General features: G+C 43.1%; 10 protein-coding genes across 10 annotated transcripts; 5 read left to right on the top strand and 5 right to left on the bottom strand.

The window, feature by feature from the left end:
- Nucleotides 1-467: 467 nt before the first annotated feature.
- On the top strand, nt 468-1,307 carry EAF01_004803 (uncharacterized protein; the record flags this gene model as incomplete). Its single annotated transcript, XM_038913057.1, has 1 exon — nt 468-1,307. One exon carries the CDS (start codon nt 468-470, stop codon nt 1,305-1,307), a length of 840 nt encoding a protein of 279 aa, XP_038771143.1.
- A 270-nt stretch (nt 1,308-1,577) lies between these two features.
- On the bottom strand, nt 1,578-5,601 carry EAF01_004802 (uncharacterized protein). Its single transcript, XM_038913056.1, has 2 exons — nt 4,529-5,601; nt 1,578-4,472 (listed from the first exon to the last, which is right to left on the bottom strand). The coding sequence occupies exons 1-2, from the start codon at nt 4,943-4,945 to the stop codon at nt 2,016-2,018; spliced, it is 2,874 nt and encodes a 957-aa protein (XP_038771142.1). The 5' UTR covers nt 4,946-5,601; the 3' UTR covers nt 1,578-2,015.
- Nucleotides 5,602-10,025: 4,424 nt separating this feature from the next.
- On the top strand, nt 10,026-13,057 carry EAF01_004801 (uncharacterized protein; the record flags this gene model as incomplete). The annotated part of the gene is made up of 3 exons (XM_038913055.1): nt 10,026-10,248; nt 10,304-12,914; nt 12,973-13,057. 3 exons carry the CDS (start codon nt 10,026-10,028, stop codon nt 13,055-13,057), a joined length of 2,919 nt encoding a protein of 972 aa, XP_038771141.1.
- A 1,099-nt stretch (nt 13,058-14,156) lies between these two features.
- Nucleotides 14,157-14,451, bottom strand: EAF01_004800 (uncharacterized protein; the record flags this gene model as incomplete). The annotated part of the gene is made up of 2 exons (XM_038913054.1): nt 14,157-14,248; nt 14,334-14,451. The coding sequence occupies 2 exons, from the start codon at nt 14,449-14,451 to the stop codon at nt 14,157-14,159; spliced, it is 210 nt and encodes a 69-aa protein (XP_038771140.1).
- Nucleotides 14,452-15,129: 678 nt separating this feature from the next.
- EAF01_004799 (uncharacterized protein) lies at nt 15,130-16,496 on the bottom strand (the record flags this gene model as incomplete). The annotated part of the gene is made up of 2 exons (XM_038913053.1): nt 15,600-16,496; nt 15,130-15,510 (listed from the first exon to the last, which is right to left on the bottom strand). The coding sequence occupies exons 1-2, from the start codon at nt 15,681-15,683 to the stop codon at nt 15,130-15,132; spliced, it is 465 nt and encodes a 154-aa protein (XP_038771139.1). The 5' UTR covers nt 15,684-16,496.
- A 918-nt stretch (nt 16,497-17,414) lies between these two features.
- On the top strand, nt 17,415-18,822 carry EAF01_004798 (uncharacterized protein; the record flags this gene model as incomplete). The annotated part of the gene is made up of 2 exons (XM_038913052.1): nt 17,415-18,030; nt 18,092-18,822. The coding sequence occupies 2 exons, from the start codon at nt 17,415-17,417 to the stop codon at nt 18,655-18,657; spliced, it is 1,182 nt and encodes a 393-aa protein (XP_038771138.1). The 3' UTR covers nt 18,658-18,822.
- Nucleotides 18,823-18,864: 42 nt separating this feature from the next.
- EAF01_004797 (uncharacterized protein) lies at nt 18,865-19,836 on the bottom strand (the record flags this gene model as incomplete). Its single annotated transcript, XM_038913051.1, has 2 exons — nt 18,865-19,619; nt 19,671-19,836. 2 exons carry the CDS (start codon nt 19,834-19,836, stop codon nt 18,865-18,867), a joined length of 921 nt encoding a protein of 306 aa, XP_038771137.1.
- Nucleotides 19,837-20,718: 882 nt separating this feature from the next.
- Nucleotides 20,719-22,402, bottom strand: EAF01_004796 (uncharacterized protein; the record flags this gene model as incomplete). The annotated part of the gene is made up of 4 exons (XM_038913050.1): nt 22,303-22,402; nt 21,244-22,247; nt 20,838-21,191; nt 20,719-20,784 (listed from the first exon to the last, which is right to left on the bottom strand). Exons 2-4 carry the CDS (start codon nt 22,003-22,005, stop codon nt 20,719-20,721), a joined length of 1,182 nt encoding a protein of 393 aa, XP_038771136.1. The 5' UTR covers nt 22,006-22,247; nt 22,303-22,402.
- A 360-nt stretch (nt 22,403-22,762) lies between these two features.
- On the top strand, nt 22,763-23,276 carry EAF01_004795 (uncharacterized protein; the record flags this gene model as incomplete). Its single annotated transcript, XM_038913049.1, has 2 exons — nt 22,763-22,771; nt 22,842-23,276. 2 exons carry the CDS (start codon nt 22,763-22,765, stop codon nt 23,274-23,276), a joined length of 444 nt encoding a protein of 147 aa, XP_038771135.1.
- A 50-nt stretch (nt 23,277-23,326) lies between these two features.
- EAF01_004794 (uncharacterized protein) lies at nt 23,327-24,194 on the top strand (the record flags this gene model as incomplete). Its single annotated transcript, XM_038913048.1, has 3 exons — nt 23,327-23,651; nt 23,706-23,778; nt 23,828-24,194. The coding sequence occupies 3 exons, from the start codon at nt 23,327-23,329 to the stop codon at nt 24,192-24,194; spliced, it is 765 nt and encodes a 254-aa protein (XP_038771134.1).
- Between the last annotated feature and the right edge of the window lie 49 nt (nt 24,195-24,243).

Below are 24,243 nucleotides of genomic sequence, written 5' to 3'. Positions count from 1 at the left end.
TTCTTTCTTTCTTTCTTTCTTTCTCTGATGAACTAATCAATCAGTCCGTCATTATACCGAAAATTCACTACTATCACTACCATCACTATCACCATATTGAATAGATAGCAGTGGATTATCGATTATCGATTATGTGAATAATCGGCATTGACAGTATCGAATAGAGACAAATTGAATAGCATAGCATGGAATAAAGGAAATAGAAGCTCAGAGTGCGAGTGCTAGGGTGTTTTGATAGCTTGATGGAAGGATATAGTACTTATGTTTTGCTTTGATAGGGGATATATAAATCGATTGATACGGGCAGTTTTTAATCGAGCTTGAGATTCGAAATTCGAAATTAGATTCGATTTCAAGGCGATTTTCAACCTCCTTCAATTTTGGATTTGGCTAAACTTACTCTTCTTGTACTTCTCTTCAACATCACCCTCTACAAACAAAACAAACCAAACCCAACCCAACAAAAGATGTCCGCCCCCTCACCACAAACCCTCTACTTCGCCTACGGCTCCAACCTCTCTCTCACTCAGATGCAAACCCGTTGTCCAGATTCCACATACATAGGCATGGGTGTCTTGCAAAACTATCGATGGATTGTGAATCAGAGGGGCTATGCTAATGTTGTTTTTTGCGGGGAGTTTGAATCTCACTCTCACTCTCACTCTCAGTCTAACTCTCAGTCGAAGTCTCAGTCCGGAGAAGATATTAAAGACGGAACCCATCATCACCCCTCCATCAAAGAAACAGCCACCAACCTCCCATCAAACACCGTCTACGGACTCCTCTACACGCTTTCCCGTCGCGACGAACGCGCCCTCGACATAAACGAAGGGGTCCCCTTCGCATACACAAAAGCATATCTTCCAATCACCCTCCTATCCACTTCGCCAACACTTGATACGCTCGCTATATCGTCATTGCTGTCTTTATTTCCTAGCGGTTCCAGTTCCGGTTCCAGTTCCGGTTCCGGTTTCGGTTCTGAGTCTGGGGTTTCGAGTGCTAGATCAGCATTAGCATTCCCATTTTCATTCCCATTACCTCTTTCATCTACTCCTCCCTCTTCTCCCTCTACAGCATCTCAAATTCCTCTCTCCCCCACCACCTCTCAACAACCTCCACCCCTCCAAATCCGCGCACTAACCTACGTCGATACCCAGCGCATTACCCCCTCGGCCCCCAATCCAGAATACGTCACGCGTATGAATCGCGGGATTCGGGATGCCCTTTCCAAGGGATTTCCTCCATCGTATGTACGAGATGTGATGCGGGTTTACATTCCCGCTCGTGAGGAGGGAGACGGCTTCTGACGATGGCGACGGTGATGATGGTGATGATGGTGATGATGGTGATGATGGTGATGATGATGGTGGCGATGGCGGCGATGTGCTGAAGGATTTGAAAAGTTCAAATAGAGAGATGAGATAGGAACATAGTTTACATAGATGGGTTCTAAAAGTTAAAATGAATTAACCTACATCTTCATAGCTTGTCTAGAATGCAAGACTTCATGACTACAACTCACATTGAAATAACAGATCAAGTACATTTAAAACGTATGTTTCTGTATAATTTTGAATCATGATGATCATATCGGTTACTACCCTATATTTGTACACTTTGAAATCCCGCAACTTTTTCATACGTATCTTCCATCTTTCCATTTCACCCCTTTTGGATACATTGTGTCATAATGTCCACCTTCATTTTTCCCTCCTAAAATGTACCTGCTTGCCACCAAAAGAAGAGATCAACCAGTGATGTCACAGTTCATTCCTCCCGTCATCCGTGCGTCTATGTTATGTACCCTTATTATGCCTAAATCCATAGGAAGCGTTGGGTATCGTATTTCGTTACGACATCAAAAAAAGAAAAGAAAAAAGGTGAAAAAAGTGTACAAGAAAATGAATATGCTGAAAGTAGAAACTCCAATACGATGCAATGTCCAGCGCTTGCAATGCATTTGAAGCATATACTAACATAATACAGGTGCCACACAAGATTCTTCAATAACATAATCAAGTGATTGGGTTCAGAAATGGGCTGAGTAGCAGCTCGTCAGCACTTGGTCGTTTAGTATGTTCAACTTCAAAAGTTGAAGCCAAAAAGATCTTTGCATCGGAGCTAGCCTCATCTGGTACTGTAGGGCTGATTCGTGCACCACCAATCTTGAAAATAGCCTGCAGTTGAGAGCAATCAGGGAATGGGTGAGTACCTGTCATCATTTCAATGACAAGGCAGCCGAGTGACCAAATATCAGCTTTGCGTGTATAGGCGGTTTGTTTGACGACCTCAGGTGCCATCCAAAAGACAGAACCTTGTAGAGAAGGTCGGTTCTTGTTGTTGCCAGGCCCATTAAGAAGATTTGATGCTTCAATCTTTTTCGAGATTCCAAAATCAGAGATTTTGATTCCACCCTTGTTGTCAACAAGGATGTTTGCCCCCTTGATATCTCTGTGAATAATATCTTTACCGTGGAGATAAGCCAAGCCAGTAACAATTTGTCGCACAAAACTTCGAATTAAAGGCTCTCCCAATGCGCCATAGGAGTTAAGCATGGTTTGGACAGACCCACCAGGGACATATTCTAGGAAAATGTTGAGATGGTTATCAGATGAGCTTGCTCCAAGGTACTGGACGATGTTGGGGTGCTGGAGATCACGCAGGAAACTGATTTCGCGCTTCAAAGCATCAATCATACTCTTTTTGCGAGCATCGTTTTTACTGTCTGTGCTTGGCGAAGGTGTCTCGACTTGCTTGACCGCAAGAAGTTCACCAGTGACAGCATGCAAAGCCAGGAAAACACTACCAAAGGAACCTTGACCAATGAGTGCACCCTTCATCCATTTACTGTCATCCCAAGAGTCGCCCTGTAAGAAACTCTCTAGTTCCTCATCTAATTCCTCTCCATCATTATTCAGAGCTTGGGTAATTTCTTTCAGAGAATCTCCAGCTTCTGTGCTGCCATCTTCAAAGTAGCTATCTCTCACGCTACTTGAATCGTCAGTAGTTACATTAACATTGGTAGTGTCAGATCCGCTGTCAGTCGCAAATGAGACGTAAGATTTGCGATTTGGCTCGGTTGGCGATTCTTCTTGAACGATGTCAAGTAATGAAGAAGCCACCGAATCTCTAAATCGACTACTGGTTGCCCTCGAAAGGTCCAATGGTCTGATTTTTGCCAATTGACTATTTCCCATGAGCCAAGTGTCGGCAATTGTTGGCATTGGAGGTGCATCCGCTACGCTCGAAGCAAAGCTCAGATTACTAGCAACGCTCAAACGACTGTTGACCTTACTTAGACGAGTGGATCTCCGCAGTGAAAGTCTGGCAGTACGATCAATCTCTTCACGCGGATGGTCGGGGAAGTATGTCGTCAAATCTGATGTGATCAATTCACTTGGAGGCCTTTGTCCAAAGAAGTGGCGTAGACCGCCACCTTTCTTGCTCGCCTTTTGTCTTGAGCTCTCCCTCATGTCGGCTGGCAATGGCCTTTCGAGATCCTTAGCCGCGTTATACACATTACGTTCTCTCTCGGTAATGGACAAGTTGGATCCAGTGGATTGAAACGAGGCGGGTGACAGTGGATGCTGAAGATTGTCATTCCAGGTTTCTCCGAGCATTTTCTGGACTTTGAGTTGACTGCGCTTGTTATCAGATGTTTCAATGGCGCGACTGTGAGTCGTTGTAGCCTCCTCCAACGCGATGCTAGCGGCTCGCTGTAGCTCGTCGTCGCCAGGTTCACCTGCGTGTATCTTTCGCAGGATGAGTCGGTTTCTTTCTGCCCTCTTTTGATCTTTGATGATACGCCAAAGTTCAGCTTCTGGCAATCGACGGCATTGGCTAGGGTCCGGATCAACACCAGCAAGAACCCAGAAACAGTAGTTCCGATCATGATCCTCACGGTAGCCAAATTTTCTCAGAGTCAATCGCATCACCTCGTCACAAGAGCTACAATCTGCAACCTTGACCACCTTTGTGACACCTTTAGAAGATATCACTCTGATGACATCTTGGTTTGTTGGCAATGAAGCCATAAGTGAGCCGTCGATGCTGGGATTGGCTCGAGTATGGCCAGTAGCTAGCCGAGCTATCTGTGGTTGTGTGGGATCAGATGGAGTGGTGGGACGTCTTCCGGAAACAGTTGCAGCGCTGCCTGGTATGCTAATGTTGCTTGAACCATTAAAGTATCCCTGGTTTTGGTCTCGCTTCATTTGTTCTGCGGGGCTCATGACACCATATCTTTGTTGTTGTCGTACAGGTCGAGCTTCAGAGTTTGTTAAAGGTGAGACGGGTCGCGAAACTGCTTTGCTAACGTTCTCGGGGATCGCTGTCGCGGTGTTGAATGTATCAAACTGCCTTGAGAATCTCTTATTGGTAGATGTAGCCATGTTTCGACTCCCAGAGTTTGTGGGGCGAGGAGAGCCAGAGGAAGATGGAGTGTGTTCAAAAGTATCCAACGTCGCGAAAGAATCCTGTGATTGAATGGTCAATATCGATCCGCGACAGTGGGAAGCAAACGAATACTTACCCTATTTCTTTTCTTCTGGTTGGCATACGCCTTCGTCCTGAGCTTCTTGATGCCCAAGAATAAACGAACGCGATCTCCTATCTTTTCAATACCCATTTCCTGAAGTACTGCCTTGTCCATCTCCAAAAGATTCTCGCCATTGATATTGTTTCTCTTGAATAACTTCTCGTAGTCGTCGCAGTTGATGCTCCTTAGCCAGTCGCCAACTTGATCCTCGTCCCATCTTTTCGCAGACTCTGGACCATCAACGTCTGAAAACTCGGATTCTGTCGGGCTCGCGAATGTTTGATTTGAGGCCAACATGGCGGGCGCTCTTCTACTCGATTGAGTAGTGGCTGTTTGTGAATTAGAAGAAAAGGAAGATGAGGAGGGGCCCAGCGAAGCGGGAAAGGGATTCTTTGAAGCTAGCATTGCCATTGCGTGGATGTCATTCAATGGGCATGAAGGTTGTTGATTAAATATGCGAAATCGATTTGGAAAAGCAGGAGCGAATGGGTAGTAAGTAACAGTGAATAAACTTGGCGAGATGATTATTTGCGAAAACAAGTCGAGAGATCTGAGGTCCGACGAATGAATATAAAGATGAGATGGCAGTTGTTTGTTTGAAAGATTCGAAGATCAAATGCTTCAGAGGGAGTGTCGATAGGTTGGAGTGAATTGAAGTGGTTTGGGACGACTTCTTATTTTCTTCTTTTTGGATAGGTAGGTGTAGGTAGTGGGTGCTTTATGTATATGCGAATGAAAGCTCAATTGCTCAATGATTGTGTTGCAAGATACGTCGATCTTCTTGTATGGTCGATATAGATCTTCCAGGATCTATTTTAATAAGAGTTTATAGATATAAACACCTGGTAAAGCTCTATCGAAGATACGTGGATTGTGGAGATGGGTGGGATAGAATTTGAAGAACAGACACTGAGAGGAAGGAGGTGGAGGCACTGGAGGCACTGGAGGTACGGGAGGTACTGGAGGCACCGGGGGGTTGAGCAATACAAGTACGTGCGAGTGTACCCATGTGAGTGGGATTAGGGATTAGGGATTAGGGATTAGGGATTAGGGATTAGGGATTGAGGATTGGGTCAGTCCGAGGTGGATTGTTGTGGTGAGTTAGAGTAATAAGTTTGGAAGTGGGAGTGGAGAGGCTCAGAGGGTAACCCAGGGAAGACGTTGAGGGTATGGTATGGAGTGGGTAGGTCGGTCGGTATTTCTCACTGATAAACGAGCAAGACAATAAATCGAATATAGAATAATAAATTCAAATGGAAGGAAGAATGGAGATGGAAGTGGAAGTGGAATACAAATAGAAATAGAAATAGAAATAGATGGAGATTTAATAATTGCAAATGGTACAATTCAACCGGCTGGATACTAGATCGGTATTATAGGTAGGGTAGATCACGCTTTTATTAATGAATCATGGCCGACCGTGTTCTTGGGTCTCTGCTTAATACCTCGATGCAAGTAAGGTCTGATTCAAGGTTCGACGCTGAATGAAGGGAGCGACGACTGGCTTCACCACGCATCCACGAATCCACGAATCCAACGATATACGAAGTTTTTATCAAGGCATCAGGTATTTTCTGAGACAAATCATGGACGCGGTTGCCAAAGTAAGCTATCACGCTATGTTTTGTATGGGTGGATCCAAAGGGAAAAAGGGAAAAAGGGAAAAGAGGCGAGGAGGGAGGATGGTCAGATCAATTCTGATTCGTCTTGGGATGAAGATGAAGGGAACAAGGATTAAGCAAATATGTGCATGCTAAGGCAAAGAGAGGAAAAGGCGTAATCATAAGATTAACTCAATATGGTCAAGGGTGGAATGATTATGCATCTTTCCAGCCTTTTCCCAGAGAGAAAACTTCCATGATGCTGAGTGCTGGGTAGAGAGAGAGAGAGAGAGGGAGAGAGATACACTTCGTCAATAGCTGTTAGTTTTGCTTACAACTTGCCTTTACTAGCACTCCATAGTCAGCCTATGTGCGAGTCGAGAGTGCTATGCTGCTGCTATCTGCACTTCTACTTTGGACGCTGCAACTAAAATCATTCTAGATCGCTGCAGCTGATGGAGAAAGCATATCAACACAATCCAACTTTCCATATTGGTCAGAATGCGTCGGAAGCTACTAGGGATACGATGCTTCTACTCGGCAAACATGTAGGATGACTCCCAAAATGTTTCTCCGGAAAACAAAACCGATTCATCTAGATCATGTGTGAGGTGGGGTTAGGATTTGGCTCTCGGTTCCTGAGTACGAGGTGAAGACTCAAGAGACTCCAAGAGAGAGAGAGAGAGAGAGAGAGAGAGCTTCAGGTCAGAGGTCTGGAGATGGATAGGGTCTGAGCCTCTGAGCCTCTGAGGGTAGAGAGGGTGGCTTCATCATCATTATCAATATTTCTAAGTATCATAATAATCACAACTTTTCCCCACGCTTTGGATTAATAAACGGATGAATGAGGGATGATCCAGTGTTGGAGGAATTTTAGTACCGTCTGTCTATCTGTCTATTTGTCTATTTGTCCATCTGTCCATCTGTATGTATGTGCGTTGATCCCCATCTCAAGAGAAAAACAAGGAAAGACATAGCGGTCCCAAAGACTGTACATGCACATACAGTATATCCTACCAGATTTCTACCTTATGCGCTGGCAACAAATTTTCATGCAACCGGTAGGTAGCTGTAGTCAGATCAATATAAAAGTTTGAATACTTTCATAAATCTTATTTGTCGAAATAAATCATTTGCCTCTTTGCCTCTTTGCCTCTTTGCCTCCTCTCTTCAAATGGTCGCACTGTCTCAACGATTTGGTCGTCCTGGAGATGACCCCGATCTTCAACTTTCAATTGGTTCTGACAAAGACTCACGGCGTTTGATAGTCGCTGATTATCTTTTACCTAGAGAGATATGAAACGTCCCAAAGTCGGTTGGTCAAAATAGCTTGTGCGCGCGAATGGTTGGGGGAGGCGTGGCTCCCGAAAATGGCATCATAAATTAGAGAGCCTTGGGAATTTTAGCTGTCAGTGCCAGAGGGAAAAAACTTTAAAAAGAAAGTTCGGAAAAATACTACGGAGTAAAGCGTCGACTGGGTATCTCTACTAGTAATTCCAAGATTGGAAGTCTTGTTCAAAGTAAGGATCATCTGAATATCCCAGACTCTATATGTTCTCATCTACTCCGTACAGACTAACAATACCTGCTATGTCATACCTGCGTACATGCCATTGTCGTAGTGAGAATAATCAATTGGAACTTTGAGAGAACAGAAGAACGATTCGTAGGATCGTATCAACAGCATGAACCTGCCGATGAGCTCTCGCTAAACTACCGTATGGTTGTGGCTAGACCATGCATCACTTCAGTGGCGGCGACATCCTGCACCCAGGTACTTTTCACAACAGGTTAATCTTTCCTTCGGCCTCCGACCAAGAGCTACCCACACTTTCGTGTAATCCACAACTATATAAAGCTACCTACTACCTACTACCTATTACCTACTACCTACATAATAAGATATGCCCTGATAGTGAGTAGCATCGAGCCCAACAGGAGAAAGGCCCAAAGGTAATCGCCGAGTGCTTGAACAATATGGATAACTAAATGAAACTCTTTACAGGTGAGATTCTCTATTCGATTGGCCGCTGTCAATGGGCATGATAGAATAACCGGTACCATTCAGTTGATGATCTCAATGATGATTCTGTTTGATGTTTGAGAATTGGTCCAATGATCTACTCCTAATGACTGCACTTCGTAGGTAGATCAATTATGAAACTTCCAGGGTCGCGAAAGCATTGACCAAAAAAAGGAGGGCCTTTTTGGACCAATGAAATTATTCGCTAGGCTATTAGCCTCACTTCAAATCCGGACTTGTTCGAAATTCGTGGCTACCGAAAAAGAGGAATCATGTCGTGAACACTTGTACATATGTACGAAGTACTATGTTATTTCTTGGAAAAATCTGAGTTTACTACGTTGCTTTCAAAAGCCGCAAAAGATCCTTCCAGATTCAGATCCATTAAAGATGAATATTCGGTATGTTTGTTTCAACTCCTCTTTGGCCTCATCTTCTGCTGTTTGTTTGACAAAGATTTGACGTATCATCAGTCTCGCTGTCTTCCTTTCTTTTCACCTGGATCAGTGGTACGACACAAAGTATCATTTCCTTTTCAGCGCGATCTGCACTCTATCTGAAGATATGAGCTCACTGGTTTGAGTTCATCTGAAGAAGAAACAAGATTCTCCTTATCAAAACTCGTTTGATGCATTCTTAATCTCTTTTCCTCAATGCTATCATTGCTGCCTCGATATTCCTTGTCTTTTAATCTTTCTTGGCCTATCATTTTTTCAAAAACCCTTTTCATTCCTACTGATCTAAACATAGTATTGGTAGCATATGCAGCCCCCACAAACAAACTATATTATAAACATTGTTTTCATATTTTGGCTCAGGGGTGGTGAAACCTCCGCCCCCATTTGACACCTTGACTTTCCAAGAGCCGGAGGAATTTCGCGACCCTGCCCATAGAAATATATCTTCAATATGGCTGAACCATGATACCCCGAAATTCACTGTGCTCACAAACTCAACGCCCAGGCCAAGAGGTTTTTCAAACTTCTCCTGCTGACGTCTGACTTCGTATTCATGATTCCGCACAGATGGACAATAATCGGTGACTCAAGAAGTGGACTGACTAGTGGGTTCCATACCAAGTCTTCCCGCCGACATATATTATGATCATGCTTCACATTGGGATCTAGGACTACCCCAGTGGGAATAGTGGGAGGACCGGGAGAGGGTATTTACTCTCTCCCGGAAACCTCGAGACAGCACGACAGTTGCTAACGACCTCGGACCACGAGGGTGGTAGCAATCACCACGTACCGGTACCACGAAGAGTGGTCGTAAGCTTCAGGGAGTGTATCTAAATTTGACATACGAGATGAATCATGCTGTGGAATCCATATCTATTTCACGAGTGCGATGCTTCGGGGTGACATCAGAGAGTTTGCGCTTTGGTTTTAGACACACGGCCTCGTAGAAGTAAAGATCAGCTGTGGCACTATAACAAACACTGCCAGTGTTTACAACAGGAAGCAAAAGTGTCATTTCTACATGATGAGGGTAGCTATAACAATTGTCATTGTCTAATCCTAATCGGACTTGGGTAGAATTCTTCAGCCTGGAGGGAACTCTAAGTTGTATGTTGTAGAACCTCGAATTAGATGCTGTATATAGATACACCGCATTCAGGATGATGAAATATTATTACCCGCAAAATAGGAAGCCTCGTATCCCTCACTTTGTACAAGGACGATACAGCTCCAAAGATGTCAGAGGCCTTGAGAAGTCGATAGCTATGTGCCTGTGAATCACGTGATGTAAATACGGTCCACCTTGAGTCAACAAGTGCAAGTTGAAGCTATGGCTTGCCAGCCTTGGACAGCGAATTACAGCCTTGGGCTGAACGACCATGAGGTAGCTCATATAACAACGACGGATGGCTCTCGACCCGTCAAGCGGCTACGTAGCCGCAAGAAATCTACAAGATCTTAACCTCGATGAGATCGCACTTCCTATATTTAATGTCGAAAAAGTACAACTCCAATTCTCCATAGCCTCCGACTTCGTAGCGGCGCAGGTTGCAAATAATGTCCTGGTTCTGGCACTTTCGAATGGCAGGATTCTCCGAATCGACTTGGACAATCCTGCAGATATAGATGGTGAGACTTGAGATTCTTGTTGTCTCTTGGACCAGCTAACTGACTGTGAACCTAGATATCGACCTTCCTAAAAAGACCTCGGAAGTTGGAGTGATACGGCGCATGTTTCTCGACCCAACAGCTTCACATCTGATCATATGTACTTCGCAAGGGGAAAACTATTACCTTCATACACAATCTAGGCAGCCCAGACCTCTTTCACGCCTACGAGGCGTATCGATAGAATGTATTGCTTGGAATCCCTCGTTACCGACATCCTCGACCAGGGAAATACTTATTGGCACTTCAGATGGAATGATTTATGAAGGGTATATCGAAACAGCTACGGAATTTTACCGTAAGGAAGACAAGTACCTAAAGGCACTTATGAGACTACCAGATGGACCTGTTACTGGACTATGGGTGGATCTTGTTACTGGTAGACCTGACGCCAAAGAAGTTCGACGAGTAATGGTAGCTACACAAAGTCGGGTGCTTCACTTAATAGGCAAGATTGGCCGGGTGGCACATGAAGGAGGTGCATCAATATTTACACGGCTTTTCGAGACGGAACAACCCACAGTTCATGAGTTGTCTAGGATATCTACAACTGCAGCTTCTTCTCTTGTGGTGTCTCCAAATCATCCCGACTCTGCGTCTATGGAAAGTTTGACCCCAGATCGTACCTTTGCATGGCTATCATCGCAAGGTGTATACTACGGTACATTAATGACCACACCAGCAACCTCGGATTTAGGTGCAAGATTGTTTACCGAGGCGAAATTGCTACCTAGATCTCAATTGCCAGCTTCAGAGAACTCGATGGGTCGCAAGAAGCCAGTCCCAGATTCAATCGATTCGATTGCGTTGACTCAATGGCATATTCTTCATCTGATTGGGGGACGTGTTGTTGCCGTCAATCGACTGGACGATAGAGTGATATTTGATCAAGTGGTCTTGGAACCTGGTCAACAAGCACTGGGACTGTTCGCTGATCAAGAGAAGAACACATTTTGGCTCTTCACTACACAAGAAATTTATGAAATTGTTGTCACAGACGAAGATAGAGATGTATGGAAGGTTATGCTGCAGACAGAACATTTTGATGCAGCCCTACGTTATGCTAAAGGGCCAGCTCAGAAAGATGCTGTAGCTACGGCATCTGGTGACTATCTCATCAGTAAAGGCTCATATCTTGAAGCTGCGGGGGTTTATGGAAAGAGTAGCAAACCATTTGAACAAGTTGCACTCACATTCGTTGATAACGACCAGCAAGATGCCTTACGAAAGTACCTCCTTACAAAACTCACAACCTACAGAAAGGCTTCGATTATGCAACGTATAATGATTGCGAGTTGGCTTGTTGAGATTTTTATGTCGAAGCTTAACTCTCTTGACGATACGATCGTCACTAAGGCGGAATTGTCGGAGAATTTGAATCCTACAGAGACGAGAAATCAATTGGACACAATTCGAACTGAATATCAGGATTTTGTCACAAAATACAAAAGTGACCTTGACAAGAAGACCACCTACGATATAATTAGCAGTCATGGCAGGGAAGATGAACTCCTTTTCTTTGCTAGTGCTGTAAACGATTACAATTACGTTCTCTCCTATTGGATTCAAAGAGAACGTTGGAAGGAGGCGTTGGATGTACTGAAGAAGCAGACAGCACCCGAAATCTTTTACAGGTATAGCAGTGGACTCATGACACATGTGGCCACTGATCTCGTAGATATTCTTATAAGACACTCGGACTTGAAGCCTCGGAATCTCATTCCTGCCTTACTGAACTACGACAAGTATTTTGAAGGATCTCTCTCTCAAAACCAAGCCATTCGTTACCTTCTACATGTCATCAATCACCTAAACTCAACCGATGCTGCCGTACATAATACACTAATTTCAATTTATGCTTCTCATCCATCAAAGGATGAATCAGCTCTCCTTTCATATCTCGAATCACAAGGTGATGAGCCAAGTTTTGATTCAGACTTTGCTCTTCGACTCTGCATTCAACATTCGCGAGTCCAATCGTGTGTACACATATATAGCACTATGGGACAATATCTACAAGCAGTAGAACTCGCTCTCGCACATTCAGAGATAGATCTCGCCTCCCTCGTTGCCGATCGCCCTCTTTCAAATCCTCCACTACGGAAAAAGCTGTGGCTCGCCGTAGCAAAGAAAGTAATTTCTCAATCAAATGGCATTAAAACCGCCATCGAATTCCTCAAACGTTGTGATCTCCTCAAAATCGAAGATTTAATTCCTTTCTTTCCAGATTTCGTTGTCATAGACGATTTCAAAGAAGAAATATGCGCAGCGCTCGAGGATTATAGTCGTAATATCGATTCCCTCAAGAAAGAAATGGATGAATCATCTCAGACGGCTACTAATATTAAGATTGATATCGCCGCTCTTGATCAACGCTATGCGATTGTGGAACCTGGAGAAAAATGCTACGTGTGCACCTTGCCGTTGCTCAGTAGACAGTTCTTTGTATTTCCTTGTCAACATGCTTTCCATAGCGATTGTTTGGGCAAGAGAGTTATGGATCAGGTGGGAGTGGGTAGGGCAAAGAGGATTAGAGAAGTGCAGATGTCAATTAGTAAAGGTATGGTTATGGGTGCGAAGAGGGAGGCGCTGATTGCAGAGCTGGATGGTTTGGTAGCTAGCGCTTGGTAAGTCTATTTTTTTCCATGCTTGCGGCTGCTCTTGTCTTGCTAACTTAAGAAACAGTATCCTTTGTAGCGACTTTGCTATCAAGCGAATAGATGAACCGTTCGTTACGTCTGCGGATGATAAAAATGAGTGGGCATTATAGGCGGATATGGCATCACATAATTAATATGCTAGTTTACCTGAGTTTGTGCATTTGGGAGGAGTTTCTTTTGAGCAATTAAATACATTATTTATTTTGATGAAAATTTCTACCACCCTCACACGGCTTTAAATTTACCAAGACAACAATGAATCAAGTGAAGGAAACAACATTAGATTGGCCAGCCATTACACCACCACATCTATAGATACCATACTAAAGCTTCTGCTTATTTGCCATAGCTCTTGACAAATCAATAATCGGACAAAGTTGTTGACTCAACGCTACCAATTCCATCCCCTCATCAAACACCATAACCTCCATACTCAACCTCCCATCTTGAACCTCTTTCGCCCGGGCTCTCCTAAACAACCACTTCGTCCCTCCCGGCGGCAACAACTGCTTAATCTCAACACTCGTCGCGAGAGATGTAATCATCGCGGGCGCACGATACGATCCCGAATCCTCATGCACCATTCTCGAAATCCCCATTTCGCGGTCTCGTTTTTGTGCGAGTCCTGCTTGCACGGTTGCGGCTTGGCTCTCCCGGATGCTTTTGAGGGGTGGAAGTTGTCGAGGATGGAGTAGGAGATGTCGAGGAGGAAGGGGAGGGTGGTGTTTGTGAAGGTTGTGCAGGGGGAGGTGGGGGCGAGCCATTGGTCCCGGAGGTGCGGGGGTTGGGTGGAGAGGGGGAGGAAGAATTGGAGGTAGGAGTGTACTCGGCGGAAGGAGGTGGGGTGGTAGGGGGTTGCGTGGAGGATCCAGTGGGGAGGCGGGGGAGGGATGTTGGGGGGGGACGGGGTGGAGGGGAACGGGAACGGGAAAGGAGTAGCTGCCTTGGGTGGGGTGAGGTTTGTGAGGCTGGAGGGAGGGGGGAGGGGTTAGTTTAATTTAAATGAGGGAATAGAGAATGAAGAATGAGGATTTGGGGTGCAAGGGGAAGAGTATTTACTTCATAAAACCCATCATACAATCCATCCCTTTCTGACTAACCGTCACGAGAACAGTCGAAGATGATTTCCCCAGATGAATATCCCTAATTCTCAGTATTGCGATGGAAGGAAATAGCAAACAGAAAAATTGCCATTGCATGCTTAATACATCAGGTTGATTGTATTCGTGGTGTGTTTCCGTGAAATAGTTTTGGACTGCTTGGTGCGCCATGGACAGACGTTGCGAGGCCGCCGAAGATTCCTGGGGGAGGGGGGTGGGAGTCAGGATTGGGATTGGGATTTGGGTTATGGGATAGAGGATGGGGATTAGAGAACTTGGCACTTACGCGGACCGAAACTCAATGAGCTGGGTGGATCGAGTTCGTATTCTTTTTTGATGAATTTGATGTTTTGGGCTAGGACCGAGGGGAGGGAGGGTGGTGTTTCGATGGGGGTTTGCGCCATGGTGATGTAAGCTGTGAAGAAAGGATGTTTGTTTAGATGATTGATGAGACATTAGAAGATGATTCTGTGTTTTGGGGGAAATGAGGATAGGAATTGCCCTGATTATTAGAAATTACGGATACAAGTACCGGTAGGTAGGTACCAACATTTACCGTGGATTCCAACTGCTTGATCAATATCTGTGAGCACAACAGATCCGAGATTCGTTCCGGGATTCCTTGGGTACCTCGTAGCTATGATGGTAGAGGAATCAGTGGTGCTTTTATCAAGGTTTGGAGTAGTGCGGACTGCAGCCCCAAGGGTCCAAGGCCGTCAATTCGTAAATTCCATTGGACTGTTTCTATTGTATGGAATGGAAAACTTCATCTATCATGAACATCGAATCCAGTTCAAACGTTGGATGCGCAAATCTATTGCTGCTCCTTCCTCTCCTAGGCCCTACAAGAAAACTAGCTAGATTAAACATGAGTAATAGTGAAAGTGAAATGAACAACATTTTCTATAATTATACTTGCTGCATTTCCCCCAAGACTGTATCCTAAACTTAGGAATAATGATATGAGGTACCTCACATGACGCATGAATCCTCTACCGAAGTACAGATAATATCACGCGCACTCTTAACCATCTGTTCAACACCTTTGGTATCCCAGCTATTAGTCTCGAGATCAAATCTCCTCAGTCCTGTCCTCTCAGAGAACTAAGCTTGGTGCCCTCCAGAGAATTTTCCAAGGGCTTCTGAACCAGCTCATCGCTGTAAGGAGAATCAGGGAAACGTCGCAGTAGATCGAAGTACATCCTCAACCTCAAGTTCTGTAATCCTTCCAACCATTCCAATATCTCTAAACACTTTTTCCAATTTAAAAACTCTAGTCTTGGGCCAGGTAGGGTCGAACACTCGGTACTTGAGCCCATCGATGCATTAACATCTAATTGTAGAGATTTTATTGATTTGAATCTTGAGGGGATAACAGTCTGTGAAAGATAAAGTACCGTCTCGGGATTATTGATATCAAACGTGTTGCAGGAATACAAAATGGAAATTCCTTGGTTGTATACCTGGCGACACGTGAGAAGGATAGCGAGGCAAGTATCAGAACGTGTGTAGAATGGGGAGGGCCTTTTATTATAGTAGGGTATCCACTCACATGCCATGTAGTATCGTTTTTGGACACTAGGAATGCAGGAGCGCGCAACAACGTATTGAGAATTGGCTGCAAGGTCGATACCATGAGGCTCCTTGCAGCGAATGTGCCCTAGTCTTCGACGACATTGGATCAGATGAAATGTGTTCCCGCCTAGAACTTCCAGTAGAATCTTCTCCAAAATCTCGGCTGGTAGTTGAAGGAGGGGTGCCGGTGTTTTTCTATCTCTCTTCCAAGTCGGAAATACATTCGTCAAATTCCTCCTTCGTTCGGTGGGTTCAAGAGACAATTCTCTTTTCTCCTCCCTTCCAAGGGCCTGGGTTTATCTCTGATTTTCTTTTTACAAGCTTTGGCCGTTTCTTTTCTTCGTGCTTCCCGAATTTGATGGTTATCACATGGCTGGAAGCCACCCGTGCAGATAATAAGGCAGGTAATCGGGAACAGATGACTCCTAGCAGGATGTGTTGAGCATAGGAGAGAACAGAGGATATCTTCTTAAATGCCATAATGAGCAGTCTGTAGGGATGAGTAATCAATCGGACAGGATTTTTGTTCTGCCAATAATCAATACAAGTCAAGGTTGAAAGGTATTAACATTCAAAAAGCTGTGGATTTTCTTTTGAACGTGAGTTCATGACAATTACTGGTGTATTTTGGTGTATTGAATGATTTGAATGTTTCGACTCGAAATAAGTCATGAGATTGAACGGATCCCGCAGATTCCAAAGCTTAAGCCTCGCAGCTCGAATGTTGGGAAGTCTGATATAGGTATGTTATAAGGGAAGCCTTAAAACAATTACCGAGTGAGGTGATGTAGTGATGTGAGGATGCGGCACTGTGCATATTTACACGAACACAGCGAATCACCCAGATGCTCTACGCAAGGCAGAATGATACAATATAATATTACGATTACATACTAGAGGATATTAATAGAGGTCAAATAATTAAAATAAGAAAGCTAAAGAGAGAAGAGATTCTTAAGGAATCTCTTTATCTCTTATATAATAATAATCGCTTAGTTCAAGCTAATCTTAAACTAAGATATACGTAATTATTATTCGTTACAGATTCGAAAAATACTTATTTTTTAATATCTCTTTGATCTTTAGTAATTTAATCAATTTGATAACTATAATATTAAAACTTAAATATATTATTAAATAAAAGCTCTACTTTTAGATAAATGTATATTTTTTATAAAGATTTATATATATTTGGAATAAAAAAGTATTAGATTTATCACTTTTGAAAAAAATAAATTTACGTGTTTTAGGAATTCTAAACATAAAAATTCGAAAATTTAAATCTCTTTTTTAATTTGAATCTTAAATAATTTTTGAAAAATAAGAAATAATAAATAACGCTTTTCTTTGAATTAAACTTTACTTAATTTTTAGATAGACTTTAAAAGTTTCATAACATATAATTGAAGACTAATAAAAATATATAGAATCTAAAAAATGTTATCAAATTATATTTATTTTCATTAATTAAACAACTTTGATATATTATTTCTCTTTCAATTTCAACCTAAACTTGATAAAAATTTCTCTGTATATATAGTATATGAAAGAATTACTGTATTGAGTTTTATATAATTTGATTAGAATTTGTAGAAGTTATAGCTAATTCCAATATATATTATATATCTTCGATTATTTTGCCGAGTAGTTGATCTGCCTGCGTCCTAGCTTTGCTAGCCTAGAGATGTGTGGCGTAAAGTAAACTATTGTGGCGGTGCATTGACCTCAGCCTTAAACTTTTCGAAGCTCTCAGTTCTATCTCAGATCCATAACAACCACATCCATCATCAAAATGGCTGAAGTCGAGATCACAAGTCCCCCAGCCATGGTGCCGGTCGCCGAAGCTCCGGAAGAAACCTCTACAGCCGTTACCACCACAAATAATGAAGCAAGTGTACCCGCCGAGCGCAAAGTTAAGAAAATCATCCGTCGAAAAAAGCGTCCAGCGCGTCCCCAAGTCGATCCCTCGACGATTAAGAGCGAGCCTCCTCCACAAACAGGTACTATTTTTAATATCTGGTATAACAAATGGTCAGGAGGTGATCGGGAGGATAAATATCTATCTAAGACAGCTGCTGCGGGACGTTGCAACATTGCGAATGATACTGGATACACTAAAGCCGACAAAGTGACGGGCAGTTACTTCTGTTTATTTTTTGCAAGGGGGATCTGTCCAAAGGGTCAGGAATGTGAATATCTACATCGATTACCAGGAATTCATGATATGTTCAATCCGAACGTTGATGTATTTGGTCGTGATAAACACTCGGATTATAGAGATGATATGGGAGGCACAGGAAGTTTCATGAGGCAAAATAGGACGATTTATGTAGGAAGGATACATGCCAGTGATGATATTGAAGAGATTGTTGCGCGACATTTTGCCGAATGGGGCCAGGTTGAGAGAAGTAAGTTCTTTTCCTCCTCTCTCAATGAGGTAGTGAATATATGCTAATCTGTATCACTTAGTCCGAGTTCTGAATACGAGAGGTGTCGCTTTTATCACATATTCGAATGAGGCCAATGCACAGTTTGCGAAAGAGGCAATGGCACATCAATCCTTAGACCATAATGAAATCCTTAACGTACGTTGGGCGACGGCCGATCCGAATCCGATGGCGCAAGCACGAGAGGTACGGAGAATAGAGGAGCAAGCTGCGGAGGCTGTCCGAAGGGCATTACCTGCAGAGTTTGTGGCTGAAATAGAGGGCCGCGACCCGGAAGCACGAAAACGTAAGAGGATAGAAGGAGGTTTTGGATTAGCAGGTTATGAGGCGCCTGATGACGTCTATTTTGCTAGAGGTGCCAATGCGGTAAACCCGGCGGGTAGACAGGGACTCGAGTTAGAAGAGGAGCAAAGACTCATCCTTGAAGCGGATGCCTACGAACAGACGGAACAGAAAGAGGAGAGTGGAGGTATATTCTCCAGTAGTACTTTGGCGGCACTAGAAAGTGCAAAGGGGTCAATTGCGACGAAACCAAAACCCACAGCATCCGTAGGGCCATTAGTAGCTTATGATAGTGATAGTGATTAAATGGGGGATTAATGGAGTTTAGGAGTCGGCCAACTATCGTAGTATGATCATGTATACTGTATAATATTCGGTTCGCTTAGACGAGCCAAAATCATAGGAGCAAAGGTTGCCTCAGCGTCGAACGCAGAAGCCATAAGGGAATAAAATGAAAACAATATACTAGTGTTCCGTGATTGGTTTTGTTCTCATGATGTCATTATACAACCATCAGCTATTGAAAATTCTCGAATACAACATTTCATGCCTTCCGATCCATAGGTCCATAACCGGTACACTTTGACCCGCATCCTCAATCTTGGTATTCCACTCCCTCCCAATAGCTTCTTTGATTCCTATTTGCACCTCCTCACTCGCCAAAACCTTCTGGGCATGATAGGGCCCAAACATACTGGCTCTCACCCCAGCCGAAAGTAGTGCTTTCACATGACTTAACATAAATACATACGCTGTCTGTTCCAGACTCATTCCCACGATCGATGTAATGGCGCCAAACAAAGGAGCAAGATGAGCTGATACAGGCGGTATTTCTCCAGATGTAGTTTTGGGTGCGGAAGATATAAATTTTAGCAGCATGGAAAATTCCTTCAATGTCTCAATTCCATCGACCGGAGCAGAAGTAGTCAACCCTGTAGACAAAGCAGCGGAAAATGATCGATCCCAGATAGACAATAAGGCTCTTCCTTGCGCAATCGAAGCACGTCTTCCTACGGTACACATGATCGATGCATCTTGAGCATCATCTAGATCAACCAAATCTCTTGGGTTTCGATGCGCAGCGAGTACGAATGGGAGAGTGGTAGATGCATAGGAAGATAGTGAGAAGGCTAGGAAATCTGGGAATGATGATTTGGGTTTTGTGTGCGCGAGGTAGGATTCCAAACCGCTACTGAAGGCGAATGAACCGAGTGGAAGGGCGGAATCGGAGAGGAGGAGAAGGAAATGGTTAGGCTGGGGAGAGAGAACTAAGGTTTGGTTAGAAAGCTTTTCATCCAAAGAGATGAGTATGTTCTCACCATTGTTGAGAGCAATAGGATGTTTATCTTTTGATGATGGAAAGGATGCAGCTCGATCGCCCAATCGGGCTTTTGCAGCTGCTAGTTTCTTTTCCAGTTCCTGAATCTCATCCTCTACATCCCAAGATTCATTCTCTATTTCCAGAGACTCCACTTGAAGACTCATTGGGATATCATTCCACTAGACAACATGTGTGTTTGAAGCGCGTGCCGACAACGATACTATGGTGGACCATTGAGACAATTCGACAAATCTGAAGTGGCTTTAAGCATATTTTAAAGTGTGGCTGTGGCGGTGACTAGGCTATAAATTCAACGGATTCAACCGTTTGTCAATGTTTCATCTCTCGAACGACTTTTGAAATTATTTCAAGGGAGCACTTCTAAAATGTAACTGATTTCAATTATTGATTGAAATTTATAATAAAGCTTAACGTGGTTCATCAGCATGTAGGCCACTTCGAAATATACTAAAATTAAGGGTTTTTTTTATATTTATATTTTAATAATTAATCATTATTTTTAAAAGAAAAATTTATAAAAAATCATAATAAAAATGAAATAACTATAATATTTAGGTTTTTTTAAAAAAAAAAAATTCATTTTAGCTCGAAATTATTACACTTTGTATTATAAAAACTCTTTTTCTTTAATAACTTTAATAATAATTAGAATTTTGAAAAAAGAATTAGATTTTTAAAATAGTTGAAGAATTAGGTTTTAAATAAGAAGTTTTTAGCAAATTCTATTGGCTAATAAAGAAGGTATATGGTTACGCACAAACGAATTTTGTATATAAAATGAAGTAGTCCATATGTAATATGGCCTACATGCTGATGAACTACGTTATCTTATTTATAACAAGCAATCCCTGTGAAGTATTCCCTTCCTTATAAAAACCCAAAGCAACCCCATAGATAAACGTAGACTCCTAATAGCAACCTTTCCCCAGAGAAAACCAAAGCAACCCAATAAATAAACTTGCATTCCTGATAAAAATCTCCCCCCAGAAAAGCCAAGCTAAGGTCCCAGACCGTAGCGGTATAGTTCATGCATTATTATCAGCTGGCGCTTCTTCCTGAGTCTTATCCTCAACGCCATCCTCGACAGCAATCTCTTTTCCTTTTTGAGCACCTTTCGTAGAACCTTCTCTAGAATACATCTCACCAAGTTTCTGGGGGGGGGAGGCATGCTTGAATTATCACCTTTGTCTGGCTTGTCCTCGATATGTTGAGAGAATGTAATACGATCCTTGATAACATTTTGCAATTGCTTGATTTCTAGCTTTGTAACAGTGCGACCTGAAATAAGCTTTTGAGCTATGTCATGAAGTAATGTGGAGAGGGTTCGCATGTCGGGTAAGTACTTGTCGATGTACACCTCTGCATATACCATCTCAGCATTGCTGATTTTTCTGCATAAAAATGAGACGGCAGATCGACCAGATGGCATCTTGAAGCCTGATAGGGCGAGTAACTGGCCCAGTCCGTTGCGCGAATCCTTGTTATTTTCAGACAAAATCTATGTTTTGTGTTGGTACAATTTGCTAAGGATCGGGACTGTAGACAAATACCTGTGTCCAGCGGATCCAGCGATGACCAAGTCTCACTTCTTCGGTCCATTCGACCGGGGTGTGGCCAGCAGCTTTAGATTTTTCATCCCAGTTGTTGTATAACTGTTCTGAGTGGCGGATTCGATTTAAATCACCACCAGATCTTTGATGCTCTTCAAAAGCCGTATCCATCAACTGAGCCAAATTCATTTGGAGAAAGGCTTTTTGCAAGATCTGAATGGTAAAATTCGACTCGATCGATCGGATTGACTGAACGACTACATCCATGTCTTTCATGTTAACGTTGGAAAGATCGAGAAGTGGTTGACTTTCTTGAATATGAACTAATTCTCTCAAGAACTCCAGAACTTTTTCTGTAATTGCGGAAATCTTTGCATGTTTAAAGTTCTCCCAGATGTAATCTGCATAGTCTCCTCTAATTTCTCCGCCGGGGCCTTCTTCATTCAAGCGGTCTTGGACAAACCCACGGAACTCGTCGTAGGCTTTAGCATCTCTTTCTTCTTGCTCGGCTTCACTAAGTTTATATTCGATCATAACCGCGTTTACGGATCGGAACCGTTGTCCAGAAGTTTGGTTGGAAGCTGGAATAGATGCGAATTGAGCGTTAATAGCAGTGAGGAACTTGTCACTGTATGATCTTGCAGATCTCTTTCTGGCCGTACCATTTTTGATCTTGTCTTGGTTTTCCGCGTATCTTCCTGCTTCCATAACACCAGCTGCTAATGCACCCACTGTTGAAGGTCCTGCGAGGGGTTCAAGCATTTCGACAAAAGATGGTCGGTCAATGATCAATGGCAGAGCCTCTTCGGGTAGAGATTTCGCCAATTCAGCATATTCCCTACTCAATTCTTCCACTCGTTTCAAATCTTTCTTGGTTTGATAACTCTGATCCTTGAGAAGGGGTTTCGAAATTTTCGAACCGGCAGCGACAGACTGACCGGGCTCAACCTTGACCTTAGCCTTTCCTTTGACTTTCTTCTGAGAGGGCGCTATATTGTTTGATCCTGAGATTATAGGTTAGTTGTTATCCTTTTACGGTCCCGGACCGCTGAATCTTACCTTGAGGCTTGCAGGTGTGTGTATGCTGGGTGTAATTATAGCTTTGCAGGGAGGAAAGTTGAGCTTCGGTTTCCTTTGGAAAAGTAGGCAAATAAAGTTATTAGGAATTCAAAAGAGAAGTGATAGATATCTTGGAGAGATAAGCTGGATTGTAAATAAATAAAAATGATAAGAAAGTAGAATAGATAGTTGTATATAAGGAGAGGGTTGTAAGTGGGAAGAAAATCTGTAGGGGGAGAGGAGGTTGTAGGTTAGAAGAAAGTTGTAGGTAAGGAGAAGGTTGTAAATGGGAATTAAGTGAAGAAAAGAAGGAAGTAATGATATGAATATTGGGTGTGTTAAGGAAATGAATGTTAAAGGTGAAATTTTTGAAACTGAGTTAAAGTGAATATTGGTCGTCGAGTTCCATTCACATTACTCAACATTCATATTTCACCTTCCAACATCAAATTCTACCAAAATGTCATTCGTTTTGATGAAATGATATATATTTGAGTAATGTTTTCTTTTGTTATTTTGTAGTATATTCAAGATATCAGCGGTCCAGGACCGTTGTGGAGGGAGGAGAAATAATAGAGGAAGGAAAAGGAAAGGGTGTGTCAAAATCGTTGGTGGTTACGCTCGATGCTGGTCGGGCTCAAGCCTTGATTCTACATCGTCAACTCAATGGAGTGAGATATAGAGAACTTAAGTCGAACGTTAGCATCGAAAATTTCTCAAATGATGACGACGATGAAGGAAAATTTGTTTCTGATGAAAATTCGGATGAGTTTTCATGTGCTGAGAGTGAGGAGGATATTACCGAAGAAGATGATATGGATATGGAGAAGGAGGATATGGAAGTATCAATAGCCAATCGAGGAGGAGATGATGAAGATGATATCATTTATACTACCGATGAAGATGTGGAGGTTGTGAAAAAGAAGAAAGGTGGTGCCTTGGGCGGTGGAGTATCTAAAGGGGGGGGGCAATAAGCGGGAAGAAAAACTGGACAAGCAAAGGAACCACCGTTGACTGGACCGGCATGTACAAATCTAATGGACGGAAACGAGGAAAGATGAGGGCACCACTCCCAGAATATGTATCTACGTACGTTCAACCAGAAAATAACATCCACGTCATTTCAAGCAAACCCCCTCAACGGTCCGGGACCGCTGGGACAGGCCCGAGATTGGGACGATTTATTGTGAGAGGGGAGGTGTACAACCACGAGGATATAGGCCGCACTGCTGAACTATGGAATGTCGATCATTTGACAGCACTGGAGAGAGAATTGCTAGGAGAAGAAGATGACGAAGGCTGGGAAACAGAAGAAGCTGACTGGGAGCTACTTGGTGTCAGAGGACTACGTAATTGTACTACCATACATTCATTCTAATGACATTGAGACTGATATTTATTAGCAGGTGATGAACCGGAAGACTTCCGTGCCAGAGCAAAAAGAAGAAAATTGATCCAAGACAGAAGGGACAGAAGGTACTATCACGACGCCAAAAAAACCAAAGCGGGGCATGAAGTATTGAAGGCCAGAGGTAAAAAAAAATACTGCTGCTTGGAGGGCACGTAAACGGAATGAGAAGACGAAGAAAGTCCTTGAAAAGTTTACCAATGATGCAACAACCAGTACACACGAAACACCTAGGTCGATCGTTGTCTGCGGCCGGTGTTCAGGACCAGGCTACGACTATGAGCATAGTTTGGGACGAAATGGTATCATCTTAAAGAAGTATATAAAAGATTTTCTGACAGTCGAAGTACCAGATGAAGACCAGGAATCAGTTTTTTTCGTCAACGTCAAAGCCTGGGAACCTCTGCCATCAATACACCCTACCTACGGATCCGGAACGTTGGATGCAGAAGACGATGGACTTATGCGCTGTAGAGCAAGATGAATTGATTTCTGATCATCCAGACCTCAGGCTTCAACTGCTACCATACTAG

The sequence above is a fragment of the Botrytis porri genome (genome assembly GCF_014898465.1).
Source record: "Botrytis porri strain MUCL 3234 chromosome Unknown BPOR_006, whole genome shotgun sequence".
In the NCBI taxonomy this organism is placed as follows: domain Eukaryota; kingdom Fungi; phylum Ascomycota; class Leotiomycetes; order Helotiales; family Sclerotiniaceae; genus Botrytis; species Botrytis porri.
This window is presented reverse-complemented; position numbering and strand designations above follow the sequence as displayed.